Source organism: Emiliania huxleyi (genome assembly GCF_000372725.1).
Source record: "Emiliania huxleyi CCMP1516 unplaced genomic scaffold EMIHUscaffold_277, whole genome shotgun sequence".
Classification (NCBI taxonomy): Eukaryota; Haptophyta; order Isochrysidales; family Noelaerhabdaceae; genus Emiliania; species Emiliania huxleyi.
The window spans coordinates 93,023-114,252 of NW_005199953.1; the positions used below are offsets into that span (position 1 = coordinate 93,023).

General features: G+C 67.1%; 3 protein-coding genes across 3 annotated transcripts in view; 1 reads left to right on the plus strand and 2 right to left on the minus strand.

The window, feature by feature from the left end:
* Positions 1-7,094: 7,094 nt before the first annotated feature.
* EMIHUDRAFT_315477 (hypothetical protein) lies at positions 7,095-7,503 on the minus strand (the record flags this gene model as incomplete). The annotated part of the gene is made up of 2 exons (XM_005776584.1): positions 7,095-7,341; positions 7,394-7,503. The coding sequence occupies 2 exons, from the start codon at positions 7,501-7,503 to the stop codon at positions 7,095-7,097; spliced, it is 357 nt and encodes a 118-aa protein (XP_005776641.1).
* Positions 7,504-8,961: 1,458 nt separating this feature from the next.
* Positions 8,962-9,611, minus strand: EMIHUDRAFT_367790 (hypothetical protein). The gene has a single exon (XM_005776585.1). The coding sequence runs from the start codon at positions 9,543-9,545 to the stop codon at positions 9,087-9,089; it is 459 nt and encodes a 152-aa protein (XP_005776642.1). The 5' UTR covers positions 9,546-9,611; the 3' UTR covers positions 8,962-9,086.
* An 11,082-nt stretch (positions 9,612-20,693) lies between these two features.
* EMIHUDRAFT_238860 (hypothetical protein) overlaps positions 20,694-21,230 on the plus strand; it is a gene marked incomplete at both ends in the record, with an annotated part of 1,915 nt that continues 1,378 nt past the window's right edge. The window contains one exon of the mRNA XM_005776586.1: positions 20,694-21,206. Within this exon, the coding sequence (XP_005776643.1) occupies positions 20,694-21,206 (513 nt within the window). The remainder of the gene's footprint in view (positions 21,207-21,230) is intronic.

Below are 21,230 nucleotides of genomic sequence, written 5' to 3' on the forward strand. Positions count from 1 at the left end.
GAGTGACGCGCCTCTGCGTGGGCGAGGAGGCTCATATCTCCCCATATCTCCCCGCATCTCCCCGCATCTCCCCATATCTCGCCTCTGCGTGGGCGAGGAGGCTCACGAGCGACGGGCCGGCCACGAGCTCGTCCAGCTCCCGCGCCTAGTCCCATACCTCCAGGGTATCGAACCCAGTGTGGGCTCTGGTGCCGCCGGCTCGTCCAGCTCCCTCGCCGCCCGCACCCGCGCCTCCTCCTCCTCCTCCTCCTCGTCGTCGTCGTCGCCACCGTCCATCGCCTCGTCGCCCTCCTCCTCCGCCGCCTCCTCCTCTCCGCCGCCGCCGCCGCCGCCCTCGCCCTCGCCCTCGCCCTCGCCCTCGCCCTCGGCGTCGCCCTGCTCCTCGCGGCTCGCGCCGGGCTCGCCGCCGCCGCAGCGCCCAGTCCCAGGCCTAGCCCGCTTCTTCGCTCCGCCCGCCGCCACGCGCACGCCGCCGCCGCTGGCGACCCACTCGGACATGGCGCGCCGGCGCGCGGTGCCGATGCAGTGGGGGAGCCGCGTGTACGGCCTGCGGCGCGAAGGTGCGGTGAGGGAAGGGACACCTCTCCCCACACACACACACACACACACACACACACACAGCACACTCACACACACACACACACACACACACACACGCCGGTGGTGGGGCGAGGGCGGGCCAGTACAAGAGCATGCTCCAACCCTTCCGAGCTTCTAGGGCGTCTGCGCATTTCCTTGTGCAGCTCGCACTGCATCATCCTCCCGTGGTCGTACTCCTTGACGCGGCCAGAGTAGCGCGCCTGCCAGACTCGGGCGATCTCGGGTGATCTCGGGGTGATCTCGGGTGATCTCGGGTGATCTCGGGTGATCTCGGGTGATCTAGGGTGATCTCGGGTGATCTCGGGTGATCTCGGGTGATCTCGGGTGATCTCGGATGATCTCGGATGATCTCGGGTGATCTCGGATGATCTCGGGTGATCTCGGGTGATCTCGGGCGATCTCGGGTGATCTCGGGTGATCTCGGCTACTGCTGCTGCTACTGCTAGCGCGCCGCGGGGAGCGAGACGGAGTCGGTGAAGCCCTGCTGCAGGAAGAAGCCGAGCGCCTAGTCCCATACCTCCAGAGTGCCGAACCCAGTGTGGGTTCAGGTCCGTGGGTGGTGCGGTAGGAGCGGAGGAGCGCCTGTGCTCGCGCGGGGCGAGAGAGACGGGGAGAGATGGGGAGAGATGGGGAGAGGTGGGGAGAGACGGATTCGATACTCTGGAGGTATGGGACTCTACCGGCGGCTGCCGACTCGTCTGCGTACGTCAGGAGGCTGTTGCAGCCCAGTCCGACAAGCTGGGCCTTGAGGTGGTTCATCAGGCGCGTGCCGAGGCCGCGCACCTGAGAGATGGGGAGATGTGGGGAGATGTGGGGAGATGTGGGGAGGTGTGGGGAGATATGGGGAGATATGGCGTCCCGAGGCCGCGCACCTACCACACCACCCACGGGCGGGAACCCACACTGGGTTCGGTACTCTGGAGGTATGGGACTCGGCGCGTCCCGAGGCGCGCGCGCCTGCGTAGTGAGTCAGGAATGAGGGGAGGAGCAGCCAGAGGAGCGGGCTGGGACACCGGCGCGCAGTATGGGATGGGTGTGGACGCGAGACAGGAGATGACGGCACGCTGGGAGCGGCACACACACACACACACACACACACACACACAAGCTCACAAGACACTCAGCCGGCTCGGCTGCCACATCTCCCCGCGCACACAGCTCAGGAGACGTGGCGACGCTTGGGGTCTGGGGGGAGACCTCACGCTCTCCCACTGACGCAGTGAACAGCGCGCAGAGGCAGGCAGAGCGGGGGGAGCGGAGAGAACAGACGCGGTGCGAGAGAGGAGCCCCAGAGGTCGGGGCGGCGGGCCGGGCACACCTGGGCGTCGCTCCGCACCACGCAAAAGGTGAGCTCGGCGAAGCCGCCGTCCGGCTCGCCGTGCACGAAGGGGCGGTACGTCACCCCGCCTAGGAGGGGTCTTAGACGGTTCCGGGAAGGCTCCGGGAAGGCTCCGGGAAGGTTCGGGGGGTAGCGGAGGACGAGAGAGTGCGAGGGCTGTCGGTTGAGCTAGGGAGCCTGGCGATGGGACCCCACACGGCGGCCCCTCTGGCATCGCTACGGCTGGTGCACCATATCTCCCCTCTGGCATCTCATATCTCCCCTCTGGCATCTCATATCTCCCCTCTGGCATCGCTACGGCTAGTGCACAGCCGTGACGCGCTGCGACAGTCCCATACCTCCAGAGTATCGAACCCCGCGTGGGCTGGGTCCCGTGGGTGGTGTGGTAGAAGACGCCGAGCGCGCTTCCGGGACTCGCGCTCACAGGCTCTAGACGACCCCCGCCGGCCGCCATCTACCGCACCACCCACGGGACCTGAACCCACACTGGATTCGAGACTCTGGAGGTGTGGGACTCTAGGGGTGGCCCCGCCGGCGACCCGGCCGCCGCGCGTGCAGACGACCGAGCGGTGGTCCGAGCGGAGCACGAGCTTGGTGATGTACTTGAGCGTCATCGACGGCAGCTGCGCATTGACCAGGTCGCAGTACAGCAGCAGCGCCAGCAGCGCCCCTCCGCCCGCCGCAGCGCTGGTCGCGCCGCCGCGCAGCACCTGGAGGCGCAGTGCGCGCGAGTCCCGGCGCTCGGCGTCTTCTCCACCACACCACCCAAGGACCCAACCCACGCGGGATAGGGGTACGATGAGAGGGAGCTAGGCTGCCTGCTGCTACTAGCACCTGGAAGCGCAGGTCGCCATATGTCTCCCCCCATCTCCCCCTATCTCCCCCTACCTCCCCCCATCTCCCCCCATCTCCCCCCATATCTCGCTACTAGCACCTGGAAGCGCAGGTCGCCCTATCTCCCCTATCTCCCCCCATCTCCCCCCATATCTCGCTACTAGCACCTGGAAGCGCAGGTCGCCGGCGTGCTCCTCAGCGCAGAGTCCCTAAGGCAAGGGAAGGGAAGGTCAACTTCTCCACACACACAAGGGCGGTGGGGCAAGGGCCAGGCGACCCTCGCGACTCCACCCTTCTAGCAAAACGGAGCCTCAAGGCATTCGAAGTGCAAGGCCCGGTGTGTGTGTGTGCGTGTGCGTGGGTGAGCGGTGTGTGTGTGTGTGTGTGTGTGTGTGTGTGCGTGTGTGTGTGTGTGTGTGTGTGTGTGTGTGTGTGTGTGTGTGTGTGTGCGTGCGTGCGTGTGTGTGTGTGTGTGAGTGTGTGTGTGTGTGTGTGTGTGTGTGTGTGCGTGTGTGTGTGTGTGTGTGTGTGTGTGTGTGCGTGTGTGTGTGTGTGTGTGTGTGTGTGTGTGCGTGTGTGTGTGTGTGTGTGTGTGCGTGTGTGTGTGTGTGTGTGTGTGTGTGTGTGTGTGTGTGTGCGTGCGTGTGTGTGTGTGTGTGTGTGTGTGTGTGTGTGTGTGCGTGCGTGTGTGTGTGCGTGTGTGTGTGTGTGTGTGTGTGTGTGTGTGTGTGTGTGTGTGTGTGTGTGTGTGTGTGTGTGTGTGAGTGTGTGTGTGTGTGAGTGAATGAGCGAGTGAGTTGAGTGAGTGAGAGTGAGTGAGTGAGTGTGCCTGCTCTCGCTCGAGGCTCGGCACGTCCCTCGCCGCCGCCTCGCCGCCACCCGGCCGCCGCGCCGCCTCCTGCTGCCCCTCTTGCACAGGGAGGGCACGGCGCTCGAGCTCCTCGAGCCGCGCGGGGACGTCGTGAGCCTGCTCAATGACTCCATCGATGGATCGATCGGTGGATGGATTGATTGAAGACTGGAGCTGCGCGGGGATGGCGGCGTGCGCCGTCAGAGCGACCGGGGGCGCGAGACCGCCGAACGGCGACGCCTCCTCGTCCGCATCGCAGAGGTCGAAGGTCACCTAATCACCTCGGGCAACCTCGGGTCACCTCGGGTCACCTCGGGCAACCTCGGGTCCTCTCGGGTCCTCTCGGGTCCTCTCGGGTCCTCTCGGGTAACCTATGGGGGCCATCTCGGACCTTACCTTACCCTACGAACCTCTATCGGGGTCATCTCGGACAGCAGAGGGTCGGAGCTCACCGCGCCCTCCTCATGTCTCCCCATATCTCCCCATATCTCCCCATCTCTCCCCATAGCTCACCGCGCCCTCCCCATATCTCCCCATATCTCCCCATAGCTCACCGCGCCCTCCCCATATCTCCCCATATCTCCCCATATCTCCCCATAGCTCACCGCGCCCTCCTCGACCAGCTCCGCCTCCTCCGCCTCGACGTCGAACGTGCCGGCCGTATGGAGCTGCAAGGAGAGGGGGGGGGGGGGTGATGCGAAGGGGGGGAGGGGGGGGGGGGGGGGTCCCAGCCGGCCGCGCTCCTCCCGGTGGCGCTTCAGCAGCGCGTCGAGAGTGAGCGCTTCGTCGGGGTCGGCCGTCCCGCCCCCGCCCGCAGCCTCCTCCGCCTCCGCCCTCGGCTTCGGCGGCGGTGGCGGCGTGGCGGCGGCGCCGTAGTTGATGTACCTCCGCCGCGGCTGGCGCGGCGGTGCGTCGGCAGCGGAGGCAGCGTTGGCGCTCGGCCCACCGAAACGGAGCACCGGCGCTGTCGGGCTGAGCATACCCGCCACCCCCTCGCCCAGACGCCGGCCCAGCTGTAGGGGAGGCTCCGGCAATCCGGCGGCGATGGCCGCGAGCTCGGCGTCGTCGTCGTCGTCGTCGTCGTCGTCGTCGGAGAGGCGACGCGCCGGGCCCGCCGGGCCCGCCGCAGCGTCCTCAGCGCTGCCCTCGGCCTCGCCCTCCGCCTGCCTCTCCACCTCCATCGCCGCTGCCTCCGCTGTCTGCAGCGCGGCCAGCACCTCCTCCTCATCGAGGTCCTCCTCGTCGCCTACACGCCGCGGGCGGGGGCGGGGGGTGCGGCCGAGGTGTGCCTCGCCCCACCGACCGCCGGCGCCCCTCTCTCGCCGTCGTCGTGCACGCAGTGGAAGAGCGCCGGCTCGCCGCTCGCCTCGTCCGCCGGTAGCCAGCGCGTGACGCGGCCTAGCAGAGCGAAGGAGGGGGGAGGGGAGGGCTGGGGTGAGGTCCGCGCACCTCGGGCTGCACTGGGAAGCGGCGGAGCCGCGCGGGCGGTGGGGGCGCGACCGAACGTCGGCTCGTCCTCGCCAAACGAGCGCGCGATCCGCCGGCCGAGGTGGTGGTGGCCCGTCAGCAGCCACTGCTCCTGCTCCTCCTCCGGCGGCGGCGTGCCGGGAGGCGTCCCGGGGCCCTCCTCCTCGTGCGGAGGCCTGCCCCTCGGAGGGCCGGCCGAGAGGCGCTGCCGCTCGGCCTCGCCCCTCTCTGGCTCTGTCGCGAGGGCTGCAGCGTCGGCCGGGGCGAGAGGCACGAACCATTCGAGGCAGCCGGCGTTGATCTTCTCGAAGCCCGTGCGTGCGGCGGAGGCGGTGGCGGCCACAGCGGCTGGCTCAGGAGCAGCGGCGTTGGGGGCCAGCACTTGCGCCTCCCCCTCGGAGGGCGACCGCTCCGGCGCTTCGCCGGACAGATCCAGTCGCCGCACAGGAGGCCCCCGAGGAGGCCTCGAGCCCGCGGACGCCTCGAGCCCGGGCTTGGCGGGATCCGGCACCCCGGATGAGGCGGCCTCACGGTCGACCAGCTGCGCGTAGCCACTTGCGTCAATGTACTCCTCCAGATGCGCCTCGCCGTTGAACATCGTGACTCCGAGCCGGCCCGACTTCTTCTTCACGCCGGGCTTCAGAAACACGAAGGGCTCCTGCAGGCCCGAGCCCTTTGCGTAGGTCCAGCCGAGCGCCTTCAGGTTTGCCCAGAACGCGGCGAATTTCAGCTTTTGATTCCTCCCCTCGACGGATGCCGCCTCGGCCATGCACTCGACCGGCTTCCTCGGTGGCTCCGTAGGGGGGACCCACTTTGACGCCGGTCTCGAGGACCAGTCGTCGCCATCGCCCAAGCGAGCAGGCGGCGCTGCCTTGCGCGGGGTCCGCTGCATCGCCGTGTCGCCGGCGCCGTCACCGCCACCGCCGCCGATGCCGTGCTCCAACGTCGAGCAGGCCTTTGCTGGGACCGGGTCGGGAAGGATGGCCGAGGGACTCTCTCGCTCAATCAGGGCCCTCCCGCCCGTCGACTGGCTGAGATCAGGGCAGTCGATCTGCATTGCGTCAGCATCTGCTGCCGGCAGCGGCTCTGCCGCGGCTTGAAGGAGCGACGCGTCGTCCATCGCGTTGTCATCGTGCGGGCGGGCCGAGGCACAGGGCGAGCCCGGCGTCTTTGACGGCGTCGGAACCGTCTGCATCGGGCCCGCGTCAACCGGGGCTGCCGCTGCCGACAAGCCCGGCCTCTTGAACGCGGGTCGCGAGGGGTCGGGAGACGTGGCCTGCGGCTGTTCCATCGGCGAGGCGTCTGCAGGCGCGGCGCAAAGCGGAGGCACGGCCTCCGGAGAATCTGCCTCGCCGAGCCCGATGGACGCCATAGCCGGCAGCAGCGAGTCGACAGAGGCGCCGAGATCGTCGCGGGTGCCGGCAGCGCGGACAGACGGAGCAGCGTCGGTGACGGGGTCGACCCGCGCCTTGATGGCCGCGACGCGCGGCGGCGAGTCGAAGATGTCCTCCTTTGGAATGCTCTCGCAGCAAGCCATGTTTTTTGCCACGCAGTTTCGGACGGCCGCCTCAGAGCTGGCCTGAGGCGCGTGAGCAGCGTCTCTTCACACCTTCATTTGTGGACAGGTCAACATCAGGACCTGCCTCAACCGCGAGGCGTGCGGCATTCGGGCGCTCGAGCGTGCCGTCAACCTCATCTACTCGGAGCCGCGCGACGCGGAGACGAGACGCAAACTGCTCGCGGCGATGCGGCAATACGTCGAGGCGGAGGTGAAGCGCCGCGCACAGTAAAAAAAGAATTTGCGACGAAACAGGATGGCACTAACACACAGGTACGGGGGAGGGGTGGGACGGGAAAAAAGAAGAAAAATCGGCGGCGACCCGCGCACCGAGAGAAAAGAAAGGACCTTCCATGTTCAAATAGACGCGACCGCACAGGGGCAACGGCAAGACCCCTGCTGGGGGTTTGGCCCTCTCACTGAAAACCCCGTGCGGATCGAGTGAGTCATCGCGCCACCACCCTTGGCAGCACAAAGCCGCGCCAGACGTCAGCCAGCTCTGGAGCCGCTCCCTCGCGGCTGTCGAAGCGCTCCTCGTCCCACGCGATCAGGTAGCCCAGCCGCATCACCTCGACCGCCCACTTGCGAGCCGGCTCCGGGAAGAGCTCGTGAGACTGCGGCGACCACTCCGTCGCCTTGAGGATGAGCCTGCCCACCTCCACCGCCTCGGCCGCTGGCTGCAGGTTGGCCGGCCTGAGGGAGGGCAGAGGTGTGTCAAAGAGAGGATCCGGCGAGTTGGGGAGACCATTGCCTTGCGCGCCTGAGCGCAAGCGCCTTGGCCTCGCCCGCCACGCGCACGCCGAAGCGGCCCGTCGAAGCGTTTGCGGAGACGACGACGCCGACCTTGCCGTTCATCGAGGGCCGCGAGACGAGAGAGCGGATTTCGACTGTGGAACCGACGGCCGCAACGGTCGGGTCCGACTCGCTCCACGAGCAGAGGACGCGCGCCCGGTCGAGGGCAGAAGGCGCGCCGGCGAGGGGGTCCGCGCCGCCGCGCAGCAGCGACCGCGCCCGGTCGACGGTGAGCGCCTGCGGAAGAGGGGCAATGGGCGTGAGGACAGCGCGCTCACGCCTTCGGCCGCTACTCTTGGAAACGCCTCAAGGTGCTGGAGCGGCGTCCAGCCGCGGCTGGCGACCAGCCAGGCGGCGAGGTCGGCGTGGCCTTCGCGATTTGCGGCCTGCTCGGGCGTGCCGAAGGGCGTTGAGGCGCGGGAGGCGCCGTAGGAGGAGAGGAGCTTGGCGACCTCGAGGTGGCCCTGGTGGCACGCCATGTACAGCGGCGTGCCGCCATCCTGCTTGGCTTGGTTGACCGCTGCGCCGGCCTCGAGGAGCAGCCGGACGCACTCGAGGTGGCCGTTCTGACACGCAAAAAACAGCGGCGAGAAGCCTCTGTCAGAAGCTTGGTCGACCGCCGCGCCAGCGTCGCGCAGCAGCCGGGCGACCTCGAGGTGGCCCTTCAGGCACGCCATGTGCAGCGGCGTGGTACCATCGTTGCGGGCTTGGTTGATGTCAGCGCCAGCGTCGCGCAGCAGCCGGGCGCACTCGAGGTGGCCGTTCTGGCACGCGATGAACAGCGGCGAGAAGCCTCCACCCGCCGCTTGGTTGACCGCCGCGCCGGCCTCGAGAAGCAGCCGGACGCACTCGAGCTGGCCCTGCTGGCTCGCGATGTACAGCGGCGAGAAGCCTCCGTTGCGGGCTTGGTTGACCGCCGCGCCAGCGTCGCGCAGCAGCTGGGAAATCTCGACGTGGCCTTCCTGGCACGCCATGAACAGCGGCGTGGTGCCATCGTTCATCGCTTGGTCGGTCGCCGCGCCAACCTCGAGGAGCAGCCGGGCGCACTCGAGGTGGCCCTTGTCGCTCGCGACGAGCAGCGCTGAAGCGCCGCCGCCAGTCGTCGCCCCCACGCTCGCGCCGCCCTCGAGCAGCAGCTGCACCGCCTCGGCTTGCCCGTGCCGAGCGGCCCACGTCAGCAGCGTGTCCTGCCTCTCGGTGTCGAGCCGCGCGTCGAGCTGGGCCGCGAGCGACGTGCCGCGCGTCCCCTGCCCGGAGAGGAAGGCGCGCAGCCAGGCCAGGTCGCCCCGAGCCAGGTCGGCGAGGCGGGTTGGGCTGCAAGCGCTCATGGCCGCCAGAAAGAAGACTTTTCACACACCCGAAATGGCACGCTAACACAGAAATAATAAAACCGACTCCCCCCCCCTACAAGGTCGAGCTCAAGGTGAGGTCGCGTGCTGCCGGTTTGGGGCGTGGTTTGGAGTCCGTGATGTACGTAGTACGAGGCTCGCCGAGTCCCGAGAGCGCGGACCCGCATTTCTTCCCAGCTGACCTTGATAAACAATAACACGAGACAGGGGCTTCGCGGCCCGACGCAGGGGGCGCCCCTATGGGCGCCCGCCCCCCACTCCACTTCCTTGTGGCACTCAGTGCCTGGCCGCGGCCCGTCAACACACGACGCCGGGCTTTCCGCTCAGGATTGCCTGCGCACTGGGGCTGGTCGGGTGGACGCGGTGGAGGATCTCGCGCACAGACGGCGGCGGGTTGATCTGGAGCTTCTCCGCGCGCAGGAACCGCTCGAGACGCGTGAGGCCGAGGCAGGGCCCGAAGGTCGAGTCCAGGTCAAACGCCTTGAGCTCTTTCTCCTCGGCCGCGGTCAGCGGCGGCAGGGCGGCGGCGGCGGCGGCGGCCGCCGCCGCCTCGGAACGGTCCTCCTCCTCGGTATCGGAGGACGCGACGTCGGGCACGGTCTCAACATGGGCGTCCTCCGCGGGGGCGCTCTCAAAGGTGAGCTTTCGCTGCCGGCAGGAGGGCTTCGTCACAGCCCCGCGGCGGCGAGACCGCTCCGCAGTCGTCGCCGCGGCGGCGGGCTTCTTGGAGGAGGGCGTGCGAGAGCGGGGCGGCATGCGAGCGTTAAGCTTTAGCGCGGCGTGCGCACGACTTTCGTGGGCACAGCGATCCACAGCTCTGAGCAGGCTCCCTTCCAATGTCCGTCTTCTTTCTTACCTGTGTGCTGTGAGAGAGAGTTGTGTTGTTTAAATTCTTTCTTACGGCATTGTGCACGGTGCTAAGTGCATTGCCGTTCTTAACGGAGTCGCTTAGGCGGCTCCGGTGGTGTGCCGGTGATAGTACTAGCACGCGTGTCGCGGGGCGGGTTGCCGGAATGGTGGCACTGAGGCCCGAGGGGTGCGGGAGGCGCACGGCGGGGGCCGGCCTCGGGGTGAGGGTGAGGTCGGCCGCCGCCACCGGGGGTCGCCGCGCCGTAGAGCGGCCCGCCGGTCTCCCTGCTGGCGGTGCGCGCGGCCGCGCTCAAAGGCGCTGATTGCTCGGCCGCGCGGGGCCAGGTGACTCGCCCGCTGGAAGGGTGGTGCACGGGGTTTGCGGCGGGGTCCCCAACGTCCCCGGCGGCGGCCCGCTGGCGGGCCGCCGCCGCCGCCAGGGCGGCGGCGATGACGGAGAGCTCGTGGTGCTCGGTGTCGCTCTCCATCTCGTCGAAGAGGTCGCTTGCCCTCTGCTCGAGGGCTCGTGCCCATGCCTTGTCCCGCAGGGCTCGGACCTGCGCGCGGGTGCGCTCGAACTCCGCTGGCATCTCTGCGAGCTCGGTGTGGTCCGCCCGCCTCTCGGGCCTGTGGGACGTGCCGTCCAGGGCGACGTAGCGATCTCCCTTGTCTGAGGGAAGACCACCATCCGTGTCTGCTCCCTCCCCCACAGCCCGCTGCGGTGGGGTCGGTGCGCCACGCCGTGCGGCGTACTTGTACGTGTCGTGCAGCGCCGGGGGCCTGCGCGTGCGGAGGGCACGCACCCCGGGCGCGGCGCCCGCCTGGACGCCGCCGCCCAAGGCAGCTGGCGTCAGGGGCGCTCGGGAGGGCACCCAACGCGCATGGCTGCGCGGCGCGAGGAGGTCGTCGGTCTCCGCATGGTCGCGCATGTGGCGGATGTGCGCGTGCCCGTGATGCGCCGCGCGGACGTCGGCGACGTCGCCCCGTGGGCCTTCGGCGCGGGTGCCCTCGGGCGCGTCCTCAAGTGCGTCGCCGCCGGCGTCGCGCGAGTTGCGCCCCGGCTCGTTGCCGTGGGCGTCGCTCGCCTCGCCCGTGCCCGGGCGGCTGGGCTGCGGGTCGCGATCGCCCGGGGCCTCGTCGGGGTCCGTGTTCGGGGGGCCTGGCACCCACGGCGAGTCGCCGGGCAGGCCGCCCGGGAGCTCGTAGTCCCACACCAGCTCCGTCGCCTCGGTCAGCGCCACCCTGCTGCCGGTCAAGGTCGGGGCACCCCCGATCCCCGCGGAGGTGGGGGTGGCAAACACGCGGCCCTTGAAGTCGACCGTGAGCCTGGCCCGCACGCCCAGCCCTGACGTGCTGTTCGCGAAGGCGAAGGGGGAGGCGGGATGCTCTGTGCTGCGTCCTTGCCCGTGCATATCGACGAGGCGCCAGCCTGGGGCGGCCGCTTTGTCCGTGTCGGACCAACCCCGGCGGCGTATGATGATGCAGAACGCATTCGGTGCACGCCCGTCGCGTCCGCCGCGACGCAGCATCTCGTCGCACGCGTGCTGCCAGCTGCATTCCGTCTCGACTTCGTCCAGGGTGACGCCCTCAATGTGCCCGAGGAAGTCACCGGCGTGCAGGTCGAGGTCGCCCCCCGTGGAGCCCGCGTAGTATAGCCCGTCACCCGGGGTGTCCTTGCTCGCGAGGAGGCGAGACGGGCCGACCAGGAAGCAGTGCCCGTTCGCGTGCGTGGATTGGTACTCGCGGACAGGCCCGTCCGACCCCGCTTGTGCCGCCCACGCCTGCGTCCAACGCCGGCAGGTGAAGTCGCCGGCGGCCGTGCAGCTGCCACCTTGAGGCTCTTGGTAACGGTTCGGGCCCGTCTGCTCGGGGACGACGCGCCTCCGGGGCGGCGGGACGTCGTCGACGGCGGGCATAACACCTGGAGCAGCTTGAGGAAGCCGTCGGGGCTGCTGACCAAGTTGAAGTTGATGTGCCGCTTGGCGTCGCTCGCCGTCTCGAACAGCTTGTGCGCGAAGATGGTGAAGAACTCCGCCGGATTCTCGTACACGTTCATGCCCTTCAGCATGAGTATGAGGACCTGGTCACGCACCGCCCTCCACGCTGCGGCCGTGTAGCTGGCCTTCATGCCCTGGAGGAGCTTCAGAATCTTCTCCGACGCGTTTCGCCCGACGTCGAGGTCCTCCTTGGTACGCAAGGCCCCGGCCGCCCGCCACATGCTCCTGTTCGCCGCGAACTGGGAGACGACCGGGACGCGGGTCCCCGCTCCCGTCCACAACATGCAGAACGCGAAGAACTTGTCTGAGGTGTCGAGGTGGATGTAGGCGTTGAGCTCCTTGCCGTTGTGAGACACAGGTACGCGTTGGGTCTCGAACTCGAACATGAACTGGTTGGAGTCCTGGTTGAGGTCCAGGCGGCACATCCGGGCCTGTCGCGTTGGCCCCACGGACGGGCCAACCAGGACAGTGCCCTCGCCACGGTCGAGCTCGCCCGCCCATGCGGGGCTCGTCCGTGGCTGCGGCGCTGTCGGGTCACCCCCGTCTGAAGCGGGCGGGGCCGGCGCGTCCCCGGGGTAGTCGCCGTGGGCCGCCGGCTCGGCGGGCTCGGGCTCCGCCTTCGCGTCGGGCGCGAAGTGCCGCAGTGAGCTGAGGGAGGGGGCGATGCTCGCCTCGCTCGACGCCGACTGCGGGCGCGACTGCGTGATGGCGCTCTTGGTCCACGGTGCCGTCGGCTCCTGGTCGAACGCCCTGCGCATCGCGTGAGCCACCTCCCCCGCGAACGGCTCGATGATGCGGCGCGCCAGGTCCCCGCGCGCCGCGCTCTGGGGGTTGTCACTCAGCGCGCCGTCCAGTAGCGCAGCGAGCTGGCGCTCCAGCTTGCGAGGGATGCTGTCGGAGATGCCTCCCACCAGGTGCGAGGCGATCGGCACCTCGAAGCGACCCACCTCGACGGCGCCACCCATCGTGATGATCCCCGTCGTGCCGAGAGTCGTCGCCTCGATGGCGTAGTACCCCGACTGCCCAGGGAGAGAGCCACCTCCGCCTCGTGCATGCGGCCCGATTGGTGATGCTTCTTGCCAAGCTCGACGCGAACAACGACGGGCACCTTCGGCGCCATGCCGGAAGGGGCACGCGCCTCTGAAGATCGAGGCGCGTGGCTCAAAGCCGGCGCTGCGCGGGTGCGTGCCCATCGCCGCTTTTGGTCGCCGAATTACATGTTTTGGATGCCGTTTGGGGTCACTCACACCCGCACGAGGTAAGGCGGCGCGCAGCGCCGCGCTCGCAGGCTGTTTTTGACGTTTCTAGATTTTGTTTTTGTTTTCAGTCTAGGGGGCCCGACCCCCTCAGAGGCGGCGGGCGGGCGCCCACTGACCCAGAGATCAAAAACGCTCGGCCCCGTAGCACACATGAGACCTCGGACCCGTACGTTCTACGTACTGTACCCGTGCCACTTGCCTCACTTGGCCGGTGGCACTGCCACTTCGAGCAGAGCACGTACAGAGGAGCGGTGAGTGAGTGGACGGTGCTGAAATCGCAAAAAAGCGCGAGACGGGACCAACCTTTCATCACGCTCATGAGTCACCTACGGCTCTACATGTACTCGCAACACTACGAGCTATGACCAACCTTACTTACGGCTGTACCGCTCTCGAGGCGGTCGGGACCGCCTCTCCCAATGTCTGTGTAGGGGCAATCAGGGTCTCGCGTACTCGACGGGTGAGTGCGTTTGCTGCACAAAGTGTGGCTGGGCCTATGGAGGGGGCGTCAGAGGTACGCGTGTGGGACCGACCGGATCTTGGTAATGACGGGGTACTGCTCGTCGCGCAGCCTGCGCCACGCACGAGCGTCTCGCGGATCAGCGATGTGACGCACGCCGGCATGGTCGAAGGCAGGGCGGGTCCGCACCTGGGCAGCCGACGCACTGCCGAGGCCTCGTACTCGTTCTCCGAGTGGTTCCATTCCATCTCGGCCGTCCAGCCAAAGCTGCATCCGTAGCGCATCGTATTAGCCGCGTACTCCTGTGGCGCGCGCGCGTGCACAAAAAGCAGTCACCCACGTGTGGGCGACTGCTACGGGGTTCGGCGAGGCGCGAACGCATCACCTGCATAGTCGGGCGCACATCCTCGGGCAGCGGCAGCACGTCCGCGATGGCGCAGTGGAACTTGACGTCGATGTGCTTCGGCGGGGCGTTGCCCTCCTCCGCTCGGTACGGGCTCTCGCCGTCGAAGAGGTCCTCGTCGGCCCGCAGGCGCGCCATCGCCTTGCGCATCAGTGCCTCGCGGGAGCCGAGTACCTCGCACTTGCGGAACCCAGCTGCGTCCTGGTGCATCTCCTCGCCGCCGCCGCTGTCGTAGCCGCTGCCGTACCCGACGTCGTAGTCAGCAGCCTGGATGGCCCAAACCCTCACGCACAGCGAGTGCGGCAGTGCGGCCTCCTGCTCTGTGGCCCCGCAGTCGCTCGGGTCTCTGCGGACCCCGTGAGAGCTCACGCCCAGCATCTTGAGGCCTTGGTGCTGCACGTTGAGGTAGCAGTAGCTCTCAAGCGAGTCGTCGAGCTCATGCATCCAGTCGAGCATGCTGCAGCACGACGCGTCGTGCGGCACGACCATCGTGGCCACGACTGCCCTCGTGTCGCTCTGCCTGCAGCCACGCCGCGTCTTAAGCCGGATGAGAAGCTCCAAGCTGTGCGGCTCGTCCTTTTCTGGTCTGCGCGGCAGCCCGAGGTGCTCGGAGATGGCCGTGGGCGACAATCCGTGCTCCGCGGCCATGATGCACCGGGCCAGCGGCCACTGGACGTCCGTGGCGGTCCACTGTCGCTTGGTCCTACCGCCGATGTGGCTCGCGCCTTCGCGGTCCCAGTGGACACACTGATGCCAGAAGCCTTGGTCGTAGTTGTCAAAGGCGGCCACGAGCGTGTTCACGCCCTTGTCCTTCGAGACCTTGTCGGCGTCCTTGGGGAGCACGATCGTCAACTTTCCCGCGGCCTCGTGCAGGGCGCCCAAGAACCACGGTGCGACCTTGCTGCATATCTCATCCAGCGAGGCCGCGGGCAGCCGCAGGGCTTGCAGCACAAAGCCGGCCAACTCATCAGGAATCCCGTGGCGGGTAAAGATCTGGCGGAGCTGAGACATCACACGCTGCATCGGTGGCGCGAACCACTCGAGCGCTGCTAGTTGCAGCATGCGTAGAGGGACGTGCTTAGCATAGTTGATGGTGAACGTGTGCTTCTGGCGCGTATTGAAGTGCGTTGACGTGTAGCTCTCCTTGAGCGCCTGTGCCAGCTCCCACAGGAAGCAGCGAATCAAGGTCGAGCGACCCGCAGTCGGCTCGGTGGCTCGTGCGCGACGAGGCGGCATACACAAAAAAAGAATTTAAAGAAGACAACTCTCTCTCACAGCACACAGGCTCGACACAGGTGCGAACTGGCGCGTGCAAAAAAAGAAAGTCCGTCTTGGGCCGCGGGGGCTCCCGCCATCTTGAACTTGGGCACCAGTGAGAGGCGGAGGGTAAGGTGATGGGCTCGGGCCCACAGCCGAGAGCGACGCAGCCGGTCGAGGAGGTGGAAGCGGGCAATGATCAAAAATGGAAGAAACGGCCGGCTGCGCCCCGCTAGGCGCGCTTCTTAGCTCCCCGGCCCTGGATGTGCGGTTGCTGACTGCACTCCAAGTGCTCCAAGGCGCGGGCGTCCGGCCCGCTGGGCGCGCTCTTAGCTCCCCGGCCCTGGGTGTGAGGTTGATGACCGCACTCCAAGTGCTCCAAGGGCACTGTGATAATTTTACAACAAAACTTCCTCTCACGACACACAACGACAATACCAAGGCACGGGAGCGAGAGAAGAATGTAGGTAGGTAGGTAGGTAGGATGGATAGGGCGCCTGTTCACGGCGTGGAGAGTGATGTCGCCACAAGGGGGCCTGCCGCCGGCTGCCCACTCCCTGGCCCCCTGGGCGGGAGCGCCGCCTGGAGTAACGAGCGGGGGAAAGGGCGTGCAGCGACGCGCACACACCGAGCGAACGCGTCCGACACCCCAGTGCACTCCCATGCGTCATACTCACCCGTTGCTTGCGCGAGGGGCGCTTGCGCGAGGCGCGAGTTACGCAAGCTTGCGGGCCGTCTTGGTGACGGCCGCCGCCATTGCTGCCGCTCCCCGAGCAGCGCTGTGCGGTGCTCGATGGCAACGTTGGCGAGCTCGGTTGCAATGCTCGAGGCGATGGTGATGGGGGAGAGGGCGTGATGCACAGGTAACGGCGCGCCGAGTCGGGAGAGGATATCGAACGCCCAGATGTGGCTGGGAAAGAAGCCGCGTCCGATTGGGATGACGGGCACCCCGATGCGATAGCGCGCCTCGACGTAGGCGCGCACAAGCGGCCATGCCATGTGTGGCACAAGGCCGAAGTAGTCGGAGGCGAGGATGCTGTCCACGTAGTACGAGCCGCCCTTGACGAAGACGTGGTACGCCCCGCGCGCCTCGATGCTATCGATGGTTCGATGCGCGTCACCGGCTCGAGGCCGTGCGGCGTGCGGAGCAAGTCACCCAGCTTGACGTGCGAGGGGTCGGTCTCGATGCCGTTGACGAAGACGTGGTGAAGCGGCGAGATAGCCATCGAGGCGGTCTTGGTGGCGAAGCGCATGTAGTTGGCCTCCGTTGTGTCCTCGGCGTGGAGAGATCCTGTTCGGCTGTTCGTCGCCGCACAACACAAAGGTCAACCAACTTGGACGGCTGGCGTTCGAGATCTTGCCTTGAGCGACGGCTATGTTGATTCGCGCGACATTGAGGCGCTCCGCAACCAGAAGGGTGTCGGCGAGTGGAGTGTGGAGCAGCTGCAGCAGCTCTGCGACACGGGCGCCTGTTCCTACCTCATGGCGCTGCGGGCTCGGCGGCGGCAGTAGAGGGAGGGGCCGAGGGACCATACCCCCCCACCCCTGTCGAGGGCTAGCCTTGGGCGGTCAGGACCATACCCCCCCACCCTTTAGGTAGGTAGGTAGGTAGGTAGGTACCCTTTGGGCCGTGAGTCTCCCATACCATACCCCGGAAAAAGTTGGAACCCTGGTGGAAGAGGATTTGCATGCCAGGCCTTCTCTTCGCGGGTGCTGTCATGACACTTGCGGCGGGCGCGGGCAATGGGTCGGGGCGCTGCAGCATCAGCATAGCTGAGCAGTCAAGCTACGCGCCGTGCATCCTCGGGCGGAGCTTCGGCTGCACAAATGCCGCTGCCGCCGAGCGCTCGCCGTCCGTGTGGGTTCGCGGATGCCGAGGCCGGTTCCTGCTGCGCGGCTGCAGCGGCAAGGACGAGACCAGCATCTGGTGCGGCTACCCTCCAGGTGCATCGAGCTACAACTGTAGCTGCGCCGGCCGCTCCACGGCCAGCTGGCCACGTGCGCCGCACCTGCGCAGTCGCGCCTCTCAGTGTGGGCTGGTCAGACAGGCGAGCATTGCGCCATGCGTGCTCGGGCGCAGCTTCGGATGTGAACCTGGGAGCAACAGCATGTGGGTCGCAAAATGTCGAGGGACGTTTCGCTGCGGTTCCAGCACGGTTGACTGCGGGCAGCCCGGATTTAGCACGGGCAACTGCAGTTGTGAAGGGCGTGAGTACACCACCGTGCATACACGGCCGCCGGTGGGCGCGGCGCTTGCGGTCCTCCTCCGGGGCGACATCCGCGGCTCGGAGGCCGATGGCGTGGAGTGCGCCCTCAGCATCGAGCGGCACATTGTGCAGCCGACCAACTCGAGCGTCTTCCTCACTGTGTACGAACAGCAGCGCGCCGTCGGCGAGCGCTTCGCGGCCGCCTTCGTGACCGGCCGCATCGTGAGCTTCACTCACTCGAGCCGGCGGACGCAGTTCGACAACATGTTCCTGTTGCTCCGCATTCTCTCCGAGTATGAGGCCGCGCACGCGGTATCCTTCCCAAGCATCCTCATAGTGCGGAAGGACCTGGCCTTCAAGCAGAGCCTGCGTCCCTTTTTGCTCGACACACGGCTCTACAGCGACGACGGCGAGGTGGAGCACGGCGTGGCCTTTGCGTGGCGCGAGATCAACGGCGAGTGGCGGCTGTTTTCCACCCAACGGGTCTCGAAGGAGGCGCTTGCGAGGAACAAGCGCACGCCCGACACGCTCCACCTCGTGAGCCGCTCGTTCCTTCCAATGTGGCGAGTGGTCGTGGCAAACCGCAGTAACTGGAACGCGCTCCACGAGGTGCTCACGAGCCGTGCGAGGTCGCTCTTGGAGCCGCGAGAGTCTATCGTGCGATACCTCGTGCGCGGTGCGTTCGACTCCAACCCGGACCGCATCCTCGCCAGCCCCAACCCGCTCTACAACTTTCTTCCGCGCAATCGGTGGCAGATGGAGGCGGGCCTCTGCCAGACGAGGGCCGACTTTGCCGAGGACCCGTCGTCTGGCTGGGCGTGCTGCCCGTCCCCCGAGAATTGCTGCCCGGCTGCGCTGGGCGACTGCACGAGCCCGGAGGCGCAGCTCTATGACAATCCAAGCCCACACCCCGCGTTGCTGGCCCACTACAGAAGCAGGAGCCCCGTCGTGTGCGTCGCGGCAAACGGCGGGAAACCTCGCTGTTCGATCAACGACGCCGCATGCTTCGCGAGGCAGTGCAAGTACGCGGTGACCAATCGGACGCTGGAGGCGATGCTGGCGGCGCCGGGCTTTCGAGCTGCGGTTTCCAGCGCTCATCATTATTGACGCATGGCCCGTCACGGGGATCGGCCACTCCATCTTGGGCACCGCGAGGAAGCTCAACTTTGCCACGACCATCAAGTTTGCCTTCTGCCTCCCCTTAGTCCAGCGCGCAGCGCGCAGCCGGTGGGGAAAAAGAAAGGCGGTGTTGCGCTCCGACTCACCCACTCTTGTGAACCAAACACACACTCTTGCCCCCCCCTCCCCTTTGCGGGTATTTCTTCTCAGATTGTAGTGAAAAAGATTATTAACCACGAAGGCGCTCTCTTTAACTACAGCGGGCACGTCGCCTTCAGTGAGGCCAAAGGCTCTAGTTCCAGTTCACTCTGACACGCTAATCTTGAAAACGCGTCCAACGGAGCTCCGTGTTGCTCCCAGCGGAATCCCCCGCGCTTCCTGCGGCCATGGCCGATGATACTAGTATGAGAGGTCATCTGGCTACCGCGAGCGCGACTCAACTCGCCGACGTCGTCCGATGATTGTGCCTCAAAGTCAGCCTCCGGAGGCTATCGTGGGGTCGAGCCGGCGGTAGCCGTGACATGTGGTTCCACCACCCCTCGCAGGCTTTGCCTCTGACCGCCACCGTTCCCAGGCTGCCTAATGGGATGGAAAGGAAGGCTGGGCGAGCGTATAGAAGCGTGCTCGACCTTGTCGTGGCAGCCTGCACGGCAGCGGCCAGCGCTGGTAGGCGGATGAGCGTCGTGCCACCTGACCCAAGACGGGTCGCAGGCGTCGTACCGAGCGTGTCGAGACCGTGTCCTGATGTGATCTGCACGGGTGAGTCACGTCGGCGTCAAAGGAGCGACGTGCGACCTGTCAGAGCTTGATCTCCGATCTCAGCGGCGTCGAGTCGTCTCCGGCGCGCGACAATTGTGGTCGACTCTGCCCCCCCCCAAGTGTGTGTGTGTGTGTGTGAACCGCCAATGGCAGTTATCGGTTGTGCGGCCGTCGCCGCGGCTCGCCTCTGCCGCGGCGGCTGCTGCGCGCACGCGGCGGCGCCGCTCTCTCGCGAGACGGCTGGCGACGCGGCTCGCGGCCGACGTACGCTGCGCTCGTCCGACCGCCCGCGGCGTGGCGTGCGCGGCGCTGCGCGCCGCTCTGCGAGCGCTTCTGCGCTGCTGTCACACTGCACTGTCTCTCTCTGGTGCTGCTGCTGGTGGTGATGTTGCTGCTGCTGGTGCATATGCTGCTGCTGGCGCGGCGCGGGTCTGCGACTCGGCTCGAGACGCGCGTCGGGAGCATCTGACACGGCGGCGTCGGGCAGGTTGCGCCTCTCTCTGGTGCTGCTGGTGCTGGTGGTGCTGGTGCTGCTGGTGCTGATGCTGCTGCTGGTGCGGCGCGGCTCTCCGACTCGACTCGAGGCGCGCGTCGCGGCAATCTGACGCGGCGGGCGGCGTCGCGGGCGGCAGCGATCGCGGCTCGACGGTGGAGGCGGAGGGTGGTGGCTGTGGTGGATCTTTGAGTTTATTTCATGATGGACTACAAGGACTGGGGGTTCAACCGGGAGGCAGGGGGTCAACCAGGCGACGGAGGACCGTGGGCCATCGCGGGGACTGTATCGCCGGAGGCGAGGCAGGCAGATCCGGATGGTCTTCACGCTGGTGGGAGGCACCGAGGCGTCTTGGACGCTCCACTCTACCTTAGCTCCTGAGGGGCGCGTGGTTTTAACCACGTAGTATGACTATAGCCCACCACAGACACCCTCCCTGCTCCACACGTGTGCACACACCCTCACCCTCTCCTCTCTCCTCTCTCTCTCTCTCTCCTCTCTCCTCTCCTTGTCTGCTGTCTGCCTGACTCAGGCGCAATCTGCCGATGCGAGATTGTGTGTGGGCTGCTCCTAGGGGGCCCTGTGCGATCCGACGGGTAGGGGGGCTGTGCCCGGGCGGTGTCCGGTGTGGAGTCCCCTTCTGATCCCGCCTGAGATGTTGGGTGCGAGGTCGTGGAAGCTTTGATCCCAAGGGGGGGAGCTGATCCCACTCGTAACCAACTCTCAGGGGCAGTAGGTGGGCGAGCTTCAGGCGCGCCCATCTCGATCGACAAGGCGTCGCTACGCGCGGTCTTCCGCGGGGGGAGCTTCGGCTGGACAAATGCCGCTGCCGCCGAGCGCTCGCCGTCCGTGTGGGTTCGCGGATGCCGAGGCCGGTTCCTGCTGCGCGGCTGCAGCGGCAAGGACGAGACCAGCATCTGGTGCGGCTACCCTCCAGGTGCATCGAGCTACAACTGTAGCTGCGCCGGCCGCTCCACGGCCAGCTGGCCACGTGCGCCGCACCTGCGCAGTCGCGCCTCTCAGTGTGAGCTGGTCAGACAGGCGAGCATTGCGCCATGCGTGCTCGGGCGCAGCTTCGGATGTGAACCTGGGAGCAACAGCATGTGGGTCGCAAAATGTCGAGGGACGTTTCGCTGCGGTTCCAGCACGGTTGACTGCGGGCAGCCCGGATTTAGCACGGGCAACTGCAGTTGTGAAGGGCGTGAGTACACCACCGTGCATACACGGCCGCCGGTGGGCGCGGCGCTTGCGGTCCTCCTCCGGGGCGACATCCGCGGCTCGGAGGCCGATGGCGTGGAGTGCGCCCTCAGCATCGAGCGGCACATTGTGCAGCCGACCAACTCGAGCGTCTTCCTCACTGTGTACGAACAGCAGCGCGCCGTCGGCGAGCGCTTCGCGGCCGCCTTCGTGACCGGCCGCATCGTGAGCTTCACTCACTCGAGCCGGCGGACGCAGTTCGACAACATGTTCCTGTTGCTCCGCATTCTCTCCGAGTATGAGGCCGCGCACGCGGTATCCTTCCCAAGCATCCTCATAGTGCGGAAGGACCTGGCCTTCAAGCAGAGCCTGCGTCCCTTTTTGCTCGACACACGGCTCTACAGCGACGACGGCGAGGTGGAGCACGGCGTGGCCTTTGCG